This window comes from Bombus terrestris, chromosome 5 (genome assembly GCF_910591885.1).
Source record: "Bombus terrestris chromosome 5, iyBomTerr1.2, whole genome shotgun sequence".
Classification (NCBI taxonomy): Eukaryota; Metazoa; Arthropoda; class Insecta; order Hymenoptera; family Apidae; genus Bombus; species Bombus terrestris.
The window spans coordinates 5,529,355-5,543,637 of NC_063273.1; the positions used below are offsets into that span (position 1 = coordinate 5,529,355).

At 31.9% G+C, this 14,283-nt stretch overlaps 4 protein-coding genes across 8 annotated transcripts; 2 read left to right on the plus strand and 2 right to left on the minus strand.

The window, feature by feature from the left end:
* The first annotated feature begins 145 nt into the window (after nt 1-145).
* Nucleotides 146-5,408, plus strand: LOC100648708 (DNA excision repair protein ERCC-5 homolog). 4 transcript variants are annotated; one of them, XM_012308724.3, is made up of 10 exons: nt 146-288; nt 1,140-1,247; nt 1,358-1,533; nt 1,818-2,249; nt 2,324-2,540; nt 2,611-3,818; nt 3,912-4,010; nt 4,089-4,302; nt 4,378-4,614; nt 4,682-5,408. In XM_012308724.3, the coding sequence occupies exons 2-10, from the start codon at nt 1,160-1,162 to the stop codon at nt 5,323-5,325; spliced, it is 3,315 nt and encodes a 1,104-aa protein (XP_012164114.2). In that variant the 5' UTR covers nt 146-288; nt 1,140-1,159; the 3' UTR covers nt 5,326-5,408. The 4 variants fall into 4 exon arrangements, with proteins under 4 accessions (XP_012164114.2, XP_048262206.1, XP_048262204.1 ...); XM_048406249.1 differs by lacking the exon at nt 146-288 and adding an exon at nt 515-882; XM_048406247.1 differs by lacking the exon at nt 146-288 and adding an exon at nt 515-878.
* A 135-nt stretch (nt 5,409-5,543) lies between these two features.
* On the minus strand, nt 5,544-10,555 carry LOC100650075 (glutathione hydrolase 1 proenzyme). 2 transcript variants are annotated; one of them, XM_048406250.1, is made up of 11 exons: nt 10,178-10,555; nt 8,490-8,643; nt 8,171-8,295; nt 7,943-8,082; nt 7,624-7,856; nt 7,378-7,538; nt 7,080-7,300; nt 6,566-6,761; nt 6,289-6,454; nt 6,067-6,213; nt 5,544-5,991 (listed from the first exon to the last, which is right to left on the minus strand). In XM_048406250.1, the coding sequence occupies exons 3-11, from the start codon at nt 8,245-8,247 to the stop codon at nt 5,803-5,805; spliced, it is 1,530 nt and encodes a 509-aa protein (XP_048262207.1). In that variant the 5' UTR covers nt 8,248-8,295; nt 8,490-8,643; nt 10,178-10,555; the 3' UTR covers nt 5,544-5,802. The 2 variants fall into 2 exon arrangements, with proteins under 2 accessions (XP_048262207.1, XP_003395637.2); XM_003395589.4 differs by lacking the exon at nt 10,178-10,555 and adding an exon at nt 9,803-9,911.
* Nucleotides 10,556-11,741: 1,186 nt separating this feature from the next.
* LOC105665749 (proteasome subunit alpha type-7-1) lies at nt 11,742-13,469 on the plus strand. The gene is made up of 6 exons (XM_012308723.3): nt 11,742-11,985; nt 12,244-12,370; nt 12,459-12,572; nt 12,651-12,784; nt 12,859-13,041; nt 13,115-13,469. The coding sequence occupies exons 1-6, from the start codon at nt 11,884-11,886 to the stop codon at nt 13,202-13,204; spliced, it is 750 nt and encodes a 249-aa protein (XP_012164113.1). The 5' UTR covers nt 11,742-11,883; the 3' UTR covers nt 13,205-13,469.
* On the minus strand, nt 13,277-14,159 carry LOC100649924 (ER membrane protein complex subunit 5). Its single transcript, XM_003395588.4, has 3 exons — nt 13,977-14,159; nt 13,813-13,865; nt 13,277-13,737 (listed from the first exon to the last, which is right to left on the minus strand). Exons 1-3 carry the CDS (start codon nt 14,056-14,058, stop codon nt 13,561-13,563), a joined length of 312 nt encoding a protein of 103 aa, XP_003395636.1. The 5' UTR covers nt 14,059-14,159; the 3' UTR covers nt 13,277-13,560.
* Nucleotides 14,160-14,283: the final 124 nt, after the last annotated feature.

Below are 14,283 nucleotides of genomic sequence, written 5' to 3' on the forward strand. Positions count from 1 at the left end.
TTCTCTTATGATGACGATACGATATATACATCATGTCTACAAGTGTGTATATACCCATGGACTAGACGAGTTACACACTACTGTACTTCACATATTACGTTACGAGTACTTGTATTCGAATCACACGAACGGCCAATAGCCTGGTACTGCGTAATATAGGACGAGTGCGCGTGGATAGACAAATTAACGTTCTATATAAGCTCACCTTTTATTCCATCGAAAGTCGAGTTCTTGGACGGCTAAAAAATTTACATGAATTTTAGACCGGCGAACTTTATCGATGAAAACGTATGTTACACAAGATTAGTTTTTGCGTATTACAAACATGACTTACTTATTTTCTGTGTATACATAAACATTTTTCGAAAATTTTGCCATTTTTCTCAATGAAAAACTTTATTCTGTTATTAAACTCACATATTTCAAAACCATAATATGTTTATATTAATACAATATTTTCTATTTTATACATAAAACTTGTATGAACAAATTTCATAATTTTAATATATGAACAAATAATTCGGCAAGATTACATCTCTTATCTTTAAAGCATGAATGTAAGGAGTTGGTAAATACATAATAATATGATGAAAATAAAATACCATTAATGATATTCAGAAAATCTGGTGAATTACCAATTTTCTCACGATAATAATATGATTAAAATATACAATTCTGACAATCTCTGCTTATTTTTTTTAAACATATTACACCATACAATCTAAATGCGCGTCTAATGTGTAAGTATATATAAGCACATTGTTTTTGTAATCAGCTGACACCAGTGCGGTGTCTGTAAGAATAAGTTTTGCGCGTCAAGATACTAATATCATATCAAAAACATATAATTTAATGTTTTAACATTAATATAAATACACGTATGTACGTGTGTATGTAAAATATACGCACGTAAATTTATTTTTTACAAATAATAAATAGTTTCATGTTATTTTTTATCCTCCTATATTTTCATAATGTATTTGGGATTTAGGTTATAAATTGTTAAAAATATATTTGGTCCTTATGCTTTTATTATATCTTTCAATATATATACAATTTTGCATGGTAAATTATAAAATATACTATGATGCATTGTAGTAAAGGTATCTATTAAAGTCATTAAATGTATTACTTTTTAGAGACTTGTTAAGTTGTAATAATGGGTGTTTATGGCCTTTGGCGTTTACTTGATGCAACAGGAAAACAAGTACCCCTGGAAACATTAGAGGGAAAGATCTTAGCTATTGGTATATCCTAAAAATTTGTATTTGTACATTTATTATGTTAATAATTGCACATAAATTTATTTGTAAATCAATTATCTTTATATAAACAATAAAATTTTGTGATTTTTTAGATATATCAATCTGGATACATCAAGTGCTACAAGGGTATCAGGACCGCTTTGGCAATCCTAAACCTAATGCTCATCTTATTGGCTTATTTCATAGAATATGTAAATTATTGTATTATAAAATTAAACCAGTTTTCGTTTTTGATGGAGGTGTGCCAATGCTTAAGAAGAACACAATTGTAAATATATTTTTTATTATACTTTCATTTTTTAAAGTATAAACTTTAAGAATGTGTACTTTATAACTAAAATATCAACTATAGATCTTTATATAATATAATTTAGCTGGTTTCGTTTAACTTTCTAATTGTCTAAACTATTATACATCCTAATATTAGGTACGTTGCATGCATGTTTAATGAAACTGTACTTTTATCTTGATTATAATATTGTCTGTACATAATTAGTTTGCTGTGGGAACCAGGTAGTGAGAAAAGAGGTTCTTATTCTTTTGTGTTCACAGGCTTTACGCAGGAAACAGAAATCTATGGCCAAGAATAAAGCCCAACAGATGAGGACAGAATTAATAAATAATTTGATAAAACACTCTACAATAAAGGCAGTTCTTAATACAGAGAAGCAAGTTACTACGAATGGCTCTTCTGAAGTAGTTATAAATTTGCAAAATAAGCAAACTGTGAATGATATGTACAAATTGCCAAATATGCCAAGCACTAGTAAAGCAGAATCAAGTCATAGTGATGATTGTAATTCTGATTCATCTGATGAACCAAGTCCAAAAAAGCAAACAAAATGGACTGGCAATATTCATAGCGTGGATGTAACTAGCGCCGAATTTAAAACTTTACCAGCTGATGTGCGTTATGAAATTCTAACAGATCTCAAAGAAACAAGAAAACAAAGTTCATGGGGCCGTTTGCATGAAATGCCTGAAGTACATGCTCATTTTGAGGATTATATGTATAAACATTTAATTTTGTCGTTTATCTGAAACATGTTTTTATTTAGGAATCAAATGAATTTTCTGGTTTCCAAATGAAACGTTTATTAAAACGTCGATTAGTACAACAAAGTTTAGAATCTGCAGAGAAAGAAATGGGTGGAAAAACGCTTACGTTGGACGAGCTAGATAAATTATTAAAAGAACAGGGAATACCGACGAACGTTCAAAATTATACTTATCGTATCGCTGCGGACAATACAACTAGATTAATATATATTAGTGGTACGTAATAACCTTCTACTATACAAGCCGAAACTGATCATTTCTTAATTCTTTATGCTTTATATTGTAGATAAGAATGCGTATCTAAAAGACAACGATGATGTTAATTCAGATAGCAAGAGCATACAGCACGAAAATAGAATGGATGAAGCCACTGCTGGACCCAGTAAAGATATAAAAATCTGTGATGATATAAATGAATATGAACTTGATGATTGTGACAGTGATACTGATATAACAGATATGATTAATTTTAAATTTAGACGAGAAACAGATAGCGAAATAGAATCGGAAGTAGAATCCAATGAGTCGCGAGTATTACCAAAAAAATATTTCAAACAAAACATTACGAATCCTGCATTAACGTATATGTTAGAATATAGTGGATTAACGGAAAAACAGATCCTTACCCTTCTTGAGCAAAATAACAGAGAAACTTACAAAGATGTCGAAAATATGTCAAGAATATCACAACAAATCGATTCATTCAAAACAATACAGCCTTGTGAAAGTAAAAATAATTCATTAAATACGAAGCATTCTTCAATATCTGAGAATGGCAAAGAAGATACGAAACATAATTATACAAATACTATAAAATCAATCGATGTATCGAAGCCGGATTTAGCTGAATCAAATACTGAGACAAACATTAATATCTCTCCTACTAGAATTGCAAACATTTCAGATAAAGCGCAAGTTGAATCAAAAAATGCAGTAACGGTTAATTCAATAGACTCAATGTCAGATTCGGACGATTTCATAGAAATAGAAGATATTCCGATACCAGATATGGATACTATTACTAATAAATATGTTCCACAAGGTATCGAAATAACATTTAGGTCTGATGAAAAAGTAGTGGATGATATGTTTGCCGACGTATTTGAAACACACAATAGCGAGTTGAATACAGATATACATCCTACACAATCGGCGGAAATATTTCATTATGATCAAGAAATATCAAGAAACGAACGCACTTTCAAAGTAGATTCAAAGGAAGATCAAATTAAAGATAAACAGCTGCTTAATTTAAAAGAAGTTGATAATCTTAATGTACAGACCACTATCGATATCGACCCGAATACTTTAAACACGAATATACCATTAGAAGAAAATCAAATGAAAGATAGCATCGAAAATTTGACCAATTCTGTAAATGATAATGTAGAAGCTGCAAATATCAAAGACAATATAAATGTTAACATGCTGACTGATCATACAAAAAGAATAAGCCCTATACCTACGAACGAAGAGGAATTGTTATCGTTACAAGTACGTACATATATCAGATTAGATATACATATACGGGTAATGGATACACGGAAGTATTTTTGGAATATTTAGTATATTTTAGTATAATTGCAGACACAATTAGAGGACAAACAAACAGAACTAATGGCAAATATTGGTAAATTAGAAAGACAAGGTATCGATATTTCTGACCAAATACGAATCGAAGCACAGGTATCACCATGTAAATTTAGTAAATTCTTTGCAGTGTTGTTTATTTAACATAACATCAATGAAATTATTTATTTGTAGGAACTATTACGATTATTCGGAATACCATATGTTATAGCACCTATGGAAGCAGAGGCGCAATGCGCATACTTGGAACAAATTCATCTCATCGATGGTACGATTACAGATGATTCAGATATTTGGTTATTTGGTGGACAATGCGTTTACAAAAATTTTTTTGATAACAATAAAAAGGTTCTTGAATTTCGATCCTGTGATATACAACACTATTTCAGTAAGCCTATTGTACTTTCACTATAAAAAGAAACGCATCCGTGTACAAATTATAAAATATTTATCTCTTTCTTAGAATTAACGCGAAACGAAATGATACGGCTTGCTCTCTTGGTTGGTAGCGATTATACAACAGGTTTAACTGGTATTGGACCTGTTACTGCGTTAGAAATATTAGCAGCCTTCCCTTCAGAAGGCGACGATTTATTGCAAGGTTTAACAAACTTTTCTTCTTGGATCGAAAATGGTAAAACCGCTGGTCCTGGAAAAGCGAATTTGCGAACTAAATTACAGAATTTACAAATTCAAAAAGGTACAAGTATATGATACCCATTATTGTTACACACTGTTCATATGATACATTGTTGTTTTACGTACAGGTTTCCCGAGTCAAGCTGTTGTACAAGCGTATCTTTCGCCTAAAGTGGATGAATCAAAAGAGACTTTCACGTGGGGTAAACCTAATATTATACTTCTAGCCGATTACGTAAAGCAAAAATTTGGTTGGGATAAAAATAAGTATAATAAAATTATCGAACCGGTATTGAAAAGATTACAAGAAAAACAAAGTCAACAGAAAATAAATGCATATTTTAAATTACAAACTATTCCGAAATCAATTGAAATGAATTTAAGTAAACGAGTTCAGAAGGCTGTGCAAAAATTAAGTAATGAAAATAAGGAAGATTCCATAAGTGTAGAAAGCATGCAACAACCAATAAAGAAAAAGAAATCTTCGGTTGAAAATCGAAAAAAAGGAGGAGAGTTGAAAAATGAACGAGCTTTAGTTGATAATGCTAAACCTAAAGTTTTTACTGTTTCTGCTTGTAACGAGAAAAATGTTGATGAATACATACCACAAAGAGAAAGTGATAAAGCAAATGCCTTAAAAAAAAAATTACACGCGATCGAAGTAATTCGGAAGTCGAAACAAGGATTATACAAGACGAAAAAGATAAAGCGTTGTGTAAGGAAAGTAAAGGAAAAAGCTGAACTTTCAGAAAGTGATAGTGGTAGTTCGTAGTATTATTTAATGTAAATTAATGCAACTAATGTAAATTAATGAACGATACATGTACATTTTTTAAAATAAATTATTATTTTATACGATGTCTGTTACGTTCTTTAAAAATATGTAAAAATTAGCATTATTAAATGTACGCGTGTGATTGTTTAGTATCTAATAAAACTTATGTTATTTCTTATATAACATATATCAGATGCTTATATCTGTTGAGAATCTTAAAAAGGTCAATTAAAAATTTATTTCGTCGCAAATATAAAACATTTTTGCGTTATATGTAGTTTATCGATACTTTTTGAGATACTATATGACAGAAAAGGAGAGCTTGGCAAAGATATTTCTGTATAATCATACCGAAACATTTTCCTGTTATCCCTTATCTCTAACTTACTATAAGTGCGTGGGCACGTGTGTGTATGTGTGTGATGTGCGTGCTCGCACTTATTTATCAATGAATATTCTATCATAAATAATCATTTAAAAGCCAGCAGTTCTTCCTTCCCTGCGAAAGTCTGAGCTAGCAATTATTTCTCCGTTTTGTTTGGATATAGCTGTAATTGCACTTCCAATTCCTGAGTAAGTTGAAACATTGTGTCCAATGCTCCATAAATAATTTAACACGTCCGGAGAAAATCCTTTCTCATTTTGAACAACCATTGGTAAGAGCTGGAGTGTCATAAAAAGCGTTATTGATAGTTGGAAATGCGCAATATTGAATGACGAATCGACGTTGAGCTTTACCTGATGATGAATTCTAAGCGCATCAATAGCTTGTTTTACGTTATACCCTGACCAAAGATTTAATACCATTGCTATTGCAACTGCAGAGGTGATTTTAGTTCCGCCTGCAGCACCAATTACTAAACGAACTTCTCCATTCTTGTCTACCTTTACGAACAAGAAAGAAAAACAATAAGATGAGAATACTCGATATTTATCTCTTAATTCATAAAGTACACTTACAACGATGGTTGGACTCATAGAACTCATAGGTCTTTTTCCAGGCCTAATGAAATTCGCTGGCGAAGGTGGTAAGTCGAAACCATTAGTTATGTTTGGAGAACTAAAATCGTCCATTTCATCGTTAAAAATTATCCCAGTCGATCTTGAACGTCTCATCGCGCCAAAGCTATCGAATTGATATATAGAATTAAAAGATATGTCTTTTATCCTATTCATAAGTGTAGGTGTGCTTTTGAAAATTGCATTTAAAAGTAGAAAGCTTACAAAATCAACATACACTTGATTTATCGTGGATGTGACTGATACAGCCGATCCGTCTGGAGCTAAGACAGAAACGTGAGATGTCCCTGAATCCTCTGGTGTGGTCATAACAGCACCATAATATTTCGGATCATTGTTTGTTTTATTAATTGTAATTTTATTTCGAATACTGCTGGCATAGTCGATGGATGTCAGATTATCAAGCACGGAAGCTGAAAGGATTATTGCTTAAAATAAGGCATAAAATAAAAATAAAATAAAAATTGTAAAAATTGTAAAATAAAGAAAAAACATAGGAATGTTATCGCATGTTAATGATAAGATTTTAAACTTGTCAACGAAAATTTCTCGTTTCAAATATCGTATGTTTATTAATTCCGACACATTTGATTCTAAATTTGCGCTTATCGCATCTTCTTATCTAAAATGATTTAAAATAAAGTTCTGACGGTATATCATAAAGTACAATTGCTCTTCATTGCGTATGATTATTGCGGCTGACAATTAGATAATGTAAACTGCCAACTCACTGATATCGACGAATTCAGGATCAGCCAATTCGCTTCTTTTAGCATAAGCCCATTTAAACGTTTCGATTATAGTTTGCCACATAATTCTGTTGTCGGGGTGAGGAACCACGCCGTGAAGAACGTTCATAATAAAAGTTAGGATCGCACCTGAACCCGGTGGTGGTGCGGTATACATCGTTAAGTTCCCGATCGTTGATTTTATCGGTTTCATCCATTTTACTCTATAATAAGTATATCATTCGCAAATTCGTTGCCAATTTTTCCCCACTGAGCATGTACATCGAGGGTCCAAACAAACCTGTATTTTTGCAAATCCTCCTTCTTGATGATACCGTTGAAAGTTTTGATTTCTTCGACTAGGCTATCAGCTATAGTTCCGTTATAAAATATATGGGGTCCGTGACTTGCGATCAACTTTAACGTCTCTGCCAAACGCGGCCTCTTTATTCTATCATTTACCTAAAAAAAGCGAAATTTTATAACGACCAATGTTTTAATCGGAGATTGTGGAAGAAAAACAAGCGTGATAAATGATAAATGACACCTTCCATGTTGAATTGGTAATAGGATTTATGAGGATTTCCGCCAAAGACTTTTCTGCTCTTATTAACGGCTCTTTACTGATCAAATACGAGGCCAGGTATTTAGTTACGCGAGATCCAGTGGCGCACAAAGAAATAGTAGGCTCAAATAAATCGGGCCATGGCAATTTTCCGTATTTTTGATGAGCTTCCCAATATCCGAGTAGTTCGCCCGGCACAGCAATTGCTAATCCACCTTTTTCGTTTACACGATCAGATTAATGTATCTACAATATGTTTGCAAGTAATAACGATATGTAATAAAAAGATCAGACAGCTTACCGAATAGCGCTAAATTAGGGTTGCTTTGAAACATATCCTCGTGCGCGTCAGATGGAGCAGTTTCCCGCGCATCCAGATAATTGGCAGTTTTGGTAGTAGAGTCCCAAATGGTCATTAAAAATCCACCGCCCAGCCCCATGCTTCGATGAATCGAAGAATGCAACGTTATAAGACAGGGGTCCGAAGACTAAAGATCACGCGTACATGTATAATCCAAGTTTAATTTACCTATGTAATGATGCAACGCCCTCGCACAAGAGGGATGCTATAGCCGCATCGACAGCAGAACCACCTCTCATCAACATACCGGCACCTATCTGAGCGCATTCTTGTCCGTTCGTAGACACTGCACCCTTACAAACAGAAAACATGAGTTCAAATCGACGTCAGAGATCGCTTCGATCGCGATTAGTAAATATGATAATTGACGTTCCTTTCTCCGAACGAAAGTATGTAAATCGAGCGACACTTTCGTAAGTAAGCGAATGAAAAAGTTGGACAAATCAACGAGCGAGCGTAACATCGTTTATCTTACATCATACTTTACCTTTGTATATACTCCGAAATGCGAAGTATCACTTTCGTTTTCTGAATTCTTAATTTCTGTACCAGCAACGAGTAAAACGATTATTATCGTTACTACCACAGTTAGAACTACAGCGATGCTCACCCCAAATGTTACAGCCCTCTTTCTGCTTAGTCTGCACGAAAAGGAATTGTCTTCTTAATCTTGCAAAATAATTCGGAGAGAAAATATTTCGATGATAACATCTTTATTGGTTCAAATAAGTTATTTGCCTTTATTTTCGAATCTCAATAGAAACAGATCGCGTTTGTCTCTTATTTTAAATATGCGGAAGAAGGATGCACGATTACTTCGAGTGCTGATATCGACCGTTTCGATCGAATCAGCAAAACAAAATTCGTCTAATGCAGAAATACATACTTACATGTGTGATCGAGTGATTATATACATGTACATATACCCTTTTACAATAACAAACTTCGTAAAGATAATAAAAATATCTATGAATGCTTCTTTTTTACGTTGAATATCAACGAATGGTATTAATTATTTCGCGTTATCTGTTCGATAATAACAAAAGTAAAAAGAATCAATATGAAATCCGATTAAAAAATTTTATTTTATTTTTCCATATTATCGAATGTACTACTAATGAACGTTACTATGATCACTAGTGGTACACGTGAAGTAGTACATACACACATATTTCAGCTTATTGATACATACATACATGTATGTAATATTATATATATAAATATATATATAATATGTATATTATATGTATAGTATTATTCCTTCAACTATTTTAACGATGATGGAACAAAGTTTGAAAATGTAAAATCATTTAAAAAATTAACGAAATATAATACGGCCACATCTGATAGAATCTCGATAAGAAATGTAAATATTCTTTAAAACTCACATATTCGCGCAATTGCTTCATCATTAAGATTTGGTTCATGAAACTTGAGTACGGTATTACATACTAATTCACACATACATCGTGTAATGCGCGAAGAACATCACTATATAATTATTTAAGATAAACATTCGAAATGAATAACACTTGAGAATGATTTTTTTTTTAATTTGTCAAAGCTGTAAAAAAATTAAATTCCTGTCAGTTTCCATCGAGGCAACTCCTCCGTGTTAAAAACGATCTAAGGACTACATACGTAAGTACACGAGTAATTTTCATCGAGGACAAATGTTAAAACTCGGACACTGATTTCACAATAGTTAACGGACATTTGCATAAGAAAGATTTTACCAAAAAGAAATCGTTAGACAGGGATAATAAATGAAGTGTAAAAAATAAAACATATTTTACCAACCCGATCATATTACGTGAACAAACACGGCATAAGAGAGCTCTCAACCTTGACTGAACGTTTCACCAAGCCGATCGTCGCCTTTTGTACTAGCTGTGATACAGATTCTATTTATTCATCCCCACTACTACCAATACATTCACAAAGTGGTATCCTATTATTTTACTTAAAAATCTATCTTAAAAATTTATTTTACTTAAAAAGCCTCCAAAGTTGTTAATATCTTTTTTAATATACAGTACCCCAAGCGACAAAACGTTTCATTAATTAATGTTATAAATCTTTCTTTAATACCTGTTGCATTACCTTCGGAACACTTGTGTTGTTTTTAAAAAATTTGCCTCATTTGTTGTATTTTTCTCGATACCGCGTACATACCTTTTTTATTTGTTCTCCAACATATGATGGTTTTCTAAGAACGCAACTTATTGCAGCGGTAGATACATGCATACTCATATACTGCTCCACTCATTTCGTAAGTTTTTAAAAGTCTAGGAACGATAGCTTGACGGTTTTTACAAGAACGCGACATGATATTATTTTTTGTAAGTTTTTCTTAATGGAAAGACAGGGTCGTAATTCTACGTGTTAAGCGAGCAACAGTATTGACTACAATATTTTTTTCTTTCTCTCTTGAAAGCAAATGTAAGTTTCTTACATTTTTGAAAAAACAAGCAATTACAAACAATGTGTTATGCAAATGTGTTATGTCACCATCGATATATGTATGCAAAAACCGGTAGAAAATGATCATGGACATAGCAATAACGGAATGAAGCATAAACCACTACTTTAGACTTAGGCGAGGGGAATGAAGTTTGTTGCAGTGGGGGGAGGGAAACACGATCATGTGGTACTTCGGTGCAGCATTGCTGATTGGTTTTAGCGCAAATGCGCGAAATTTCAAGATGAGACCTTTAGTTTACAATTATACATATACGATAGAACATTTTCCATAAAACAGGGATACAAAGTGTTTTTTTATATATCTGTGTACCGACATGTTAATGGTGCTCTATTAATACATATCATCGAGATGTAAGAATTTTATAGATATAAAATATTTTTATTGTTTTTGTTTGGTATCTAATTTTGCAACTGCCATGGGCATAGACAATTATGCAATAAATTCAATAAATTATTATTTAATGAGATTATATAAAAACAGAGATAACTAGAAGATTATCTTTCATTTTTCTGCACATAACAAGGCATTATGATTCATATTCAACATGATTCAGCGAATTTTACAACAGTTATCATCGAGCGATTAAATGTTAGTCACAGATTTAGAATGAAATATTAAAAATTTTATTATGAAATGTTAATCTAATTACCTAAATATCGAAACTTCGATAAATTGTGCAACTATATAAATTGAATCGTCAATATCAATAGCATAAGGAGATTAAGATACATTTAAACAAAATTTTTTTTTATTGATTTTATCATCAATTACATTTATTGACGTGACGCTTGATACTCGTTGATGCGTCGCTTACATTGATCTGTCGTATATTTGTTGAGGTATTAATTGCTTGTTTTGTGATATAATCTAAATATCACTGTTAAGCGTGCTTTGCTTAGACATATGACTTTTTAACTTCGAAAATAATTCACCCCCAATAAAATTGCTTAGAACTTCATTAGTTAGGCCGGTAACTGGAAATTTCTTACCCATATATGTACTGCTACTTTTGCATAACGTATTTCTAATAGTTTTTTCATATATATGGCAAACTGTTATGACATTATTAGATGAATATGTCAATTCACCTAACTCACTTTTACTCGATAAGAATAAGATTGCGCTTGCGTGGTCATAACCAATCGCCAATACGGCACCAAAGTACCACGTGACCATTGTTCCCTTTTCCCCGGAAATGGCTTCAACCCCGCAACCGCCCTGTTTCAACCCGTTATTCCTATTGTCGAAAGAAATACGTTCCGCTGTATTACCCTCTATCGGTAAGAAATGGAATCAAGCCTCTGAATGAGTAGCGAATGTAGCGATCAGTTCGAAAAACGGCGAAGTCATTTCGTGGACGAAGTAAGTGAGGTGTATTTTTAAAAAGTTTGAAATAATGACAGCAAGGTACGATAGAGCTATCACGGTATTTTCACCAGATGGGCATTTACTACAAGTGGAATATGCTCAAGAAGCCGTGAGAAAAGGTTCTTCTGCGGTACGGTGATATATTTTGTCTAACCTCTTTTGTGTTTGCGGTTAAATTGTTCAACTTTCTGTATATCTTTTGCATTAAGTATATCTCTCTCTCTATATGAAATTTTGCATAATAATATTTAAATACGTTTAAATATTTATAGTTAATAAATTGAATTGAAAGTAAATTGAAATACTTTTCATGTGTATGATGTATGTCTTTATGCTTTGTAATGTATATCTTTTTAAAAGGAAAATATTTTAAATTGATTTATATCAGGTTGGCGTTCGTGGTAACGACGTAGTCGTTTTAGGTGTTGAAAAGAAATCCATTGCGAAACTTCAAGAAGAACGGACAGTTCGTAAGATATGTCTCTTAGATGAGCATGTTGTAATGGCATTTGCAGGTTCGTTTATAGATAGATCTTTTAAATATTTGTAGTATGATCTACAAACATACTATATTCTAATGTATATCTTTTTTTATGTTCTAAGGTTTAACAGCAGATGCAAGAGTACTAATTAATCGAGCACAAGTTGAATGTCAGAGTCACAGATTAACTGTAGAAGATCCAGTTACACTGGAATATATAACTAGGTACATTGCAGGTAAATAAACATATTTTATTTGTTACATTTCAATTGTGTCTATGCTTATAAGACAAATAACTTGATCATTGCTCTTAGGTTTGAAACAGAAATATACACAAAGTAATGGTAGAAGACCATTTGGAATATCATGCCTGTTAGCTGGTTTTGATTATGATGGTGTTCCACACTTATATCAAACAGAACCATCAGGCATTTATTATGAGTGGAAGGTATGTCTCCTGCATAAAGACTATCCTTGTTAATTGCAAAAGAAAAAAGAAAAAATATTAATTTCTTTTTAAAGGCAAACGCGACAGGTCGAAATGCTAAAACAGTTCATGAATTTTTGCAAAAATATTATACACCAGAAGAAGTAGCGACAGAAAAAGGAACGATAAAATTGGCTATTAGAGCTTTACTAGAAGTTGTACAATCAGGAAGAAAAAATTTAGAAATCGCCGTAATGCGACGCGGTCAACCTCTACAGGTATATAAACTTTAAAATTCTTTTTTCTATCTTTTCTTTGAACAGTTCATTTCGCATATTTTTTATGCTGTAGATGCTAGATTTAGATACCATTGGAGAATATGTTACTGAAATTGAAAGAGAAAAAGAAGCAGAAGCTGAAAAGAAGAAGCAAAAGAAGTGATATCTTTACATGAAATTACATTTATTCTTCGTTCATTGGTATTTTGCATAAAATAAATATAAAATACATGAATAAGAAAACACAAAGTTTTAATATTTATTTCATTTGTATTCTATTGTTACATCTATTAGAAACAATATGTACATTCACACATTTAAATATGTGATTTAAAATTCATATTATATTACCACAAATATCTTTTTGTATTTGTTATACATGTAATAAAATTAAGATCAAATAATAAATAATTACTTACATTACACAATTCCATACATTACAATATACTACTTATTGAATGATTATATTATTGTGCCTCCTCCAAAAATTAATAATAAAAACAAGATTCACTGCATGCATTAAGAAGATAAAGATCTTCCACGATGACTGAATATTTGAAATGATGGAAGATTTCTTAATGTTTCCCATGATTTGTTTTCTAAATCAACCACTGCTCGAATTTCCTTAAAATCACCGGCAATATACATTACTCCATACATAACCATAAATAAACTGATAATGCCTTGTATTAAAATCTGTAATAAAAACGTATCACCATACTTTTTATATGCACATAATGCCAGAATTTGTAAATCTAATTTTATACATACATCAATTGGTAAGGTAATGAATTCCTGTTCAGTTATCCGTAAATACGAACGATCTGTGAATTGCATTTCACAAAGACAATTTAAGATACAAACAATTTAACCTAACACATATTAAGGAAAAGTAATTCGATCGAAAAATTCTTAATTATAATTGCAGTACGTACGTTGGGCAGCTGAATATGCTGTATGTAATATTGACAATAGTCCCATCAACGTTATAAATTTGTGTAAAGCTGTTGCAGGCATTTTAGTATTATAAATTATAACGAATTATTAATTTCTGTCAATAACTTAATACCAACAACAGTAATCCTTATACTCATGTCGTCTCAACTGTACCAAACAAGGCTTGTTTTCACTAGTTTTCAAACATACAAGAAAGAAAATAATACGAGTTACCTATATCTATAAATAGTCTTTTTTTATATTATACAGCTTTTCTAATTGTATTGTATTATATTTTTAAGAAAT

What these genes read in the sequence shown, in the direction of transcription:
- LOC100650075 (XM_003395589.4), bottom strand. An exon ending in GGCGTTGCATCATTACATAG is followed by an intron (nt 8,083 to 8,170) that starts GTAAATTAAACT and finishes GATTCATCGAAG; the next exon opens with CATGGGGCTGGGCGGTGGAT. An exon ending in ACATCCACGATAAATCAAGT is followed by an intron (nt 6,455 to 6,565) that starts GTATGTTGATTT and finishes TCAATTCGATAG; the next exon opens with CTTTGGCGCGATGAGACGTT.
- LOC100649924 (XM_003395588.4), bottom strand. Translation starts at nt 14,058, where the DNA reads ATGCCTGCAACAGCTTTACACAAATTTATAACGTTGATGGGACTATTG. An exon ending in AGCATATTCAGCTGCCCAAC is followed by an intron (nt 13,866 to 13,976) that starts GTACGTACTGCA and finishes TGCAATTCACAG; the next exon opens with ATCGTTCGTATTTACGGATA. An exon ending in TCATTACCTTACCAATTGAT is followed by an intron (nt 13,738 to 13,812) that starts GTATGTATAAAA and finishes TTTTTATTACAG; the next exon opens with ATTTTAATACAAGGCATTAT.
- LOC105665749 (XM_012308723.3), top strand. Translation starts at nt 11,884, where the DNA reads ATGACAGCAAGGTACGATAGAGCTATCACGGTATTTTCACCAGATGGG. An exon ending in TGAGAAAAGGTTCTTCTGCG is followed by an intron (nt 11,986 to 12,243) that starts GTACGGTGATAT and finishes GATTTATATCAG; the next exon opens with GTTGGCGTTCGTGGTAACGA. An exon ending in TATAACTAGGTACATTGCAG is followed by an intron (nt 12,573 to 12,650) that starts GTAAATAAACAT and finishes CATTGCTCTTAG; the next exon opens with GTTTGAAACAGAAATATACA.
- LOC100648708 (XM_012308724.3), top strand. Translation starts at nt 1,160, where the DNA reads ATGGGTGTTTATGGCCTTTGGCGTTTACTTGATGCAACAGGAAAACAA. An exon ending in TGCTTAAGAAGAACACAATT is followed by an intron (nt 1,534 to 1,817) that starts GTAAATATATTT and finishes TTGTGTTCACAG; the next exon opens with GCTTTACGCAGGAAACAGAA. An exon ending in TGATATACAACACTATTTCA is followed by an intron (nt 4,303 to 4,377) that starts GTAAGCCTATTG and finishes TCTCTTTCTTAG; the next exon opens with AATTAACGCGAAACGAAATG.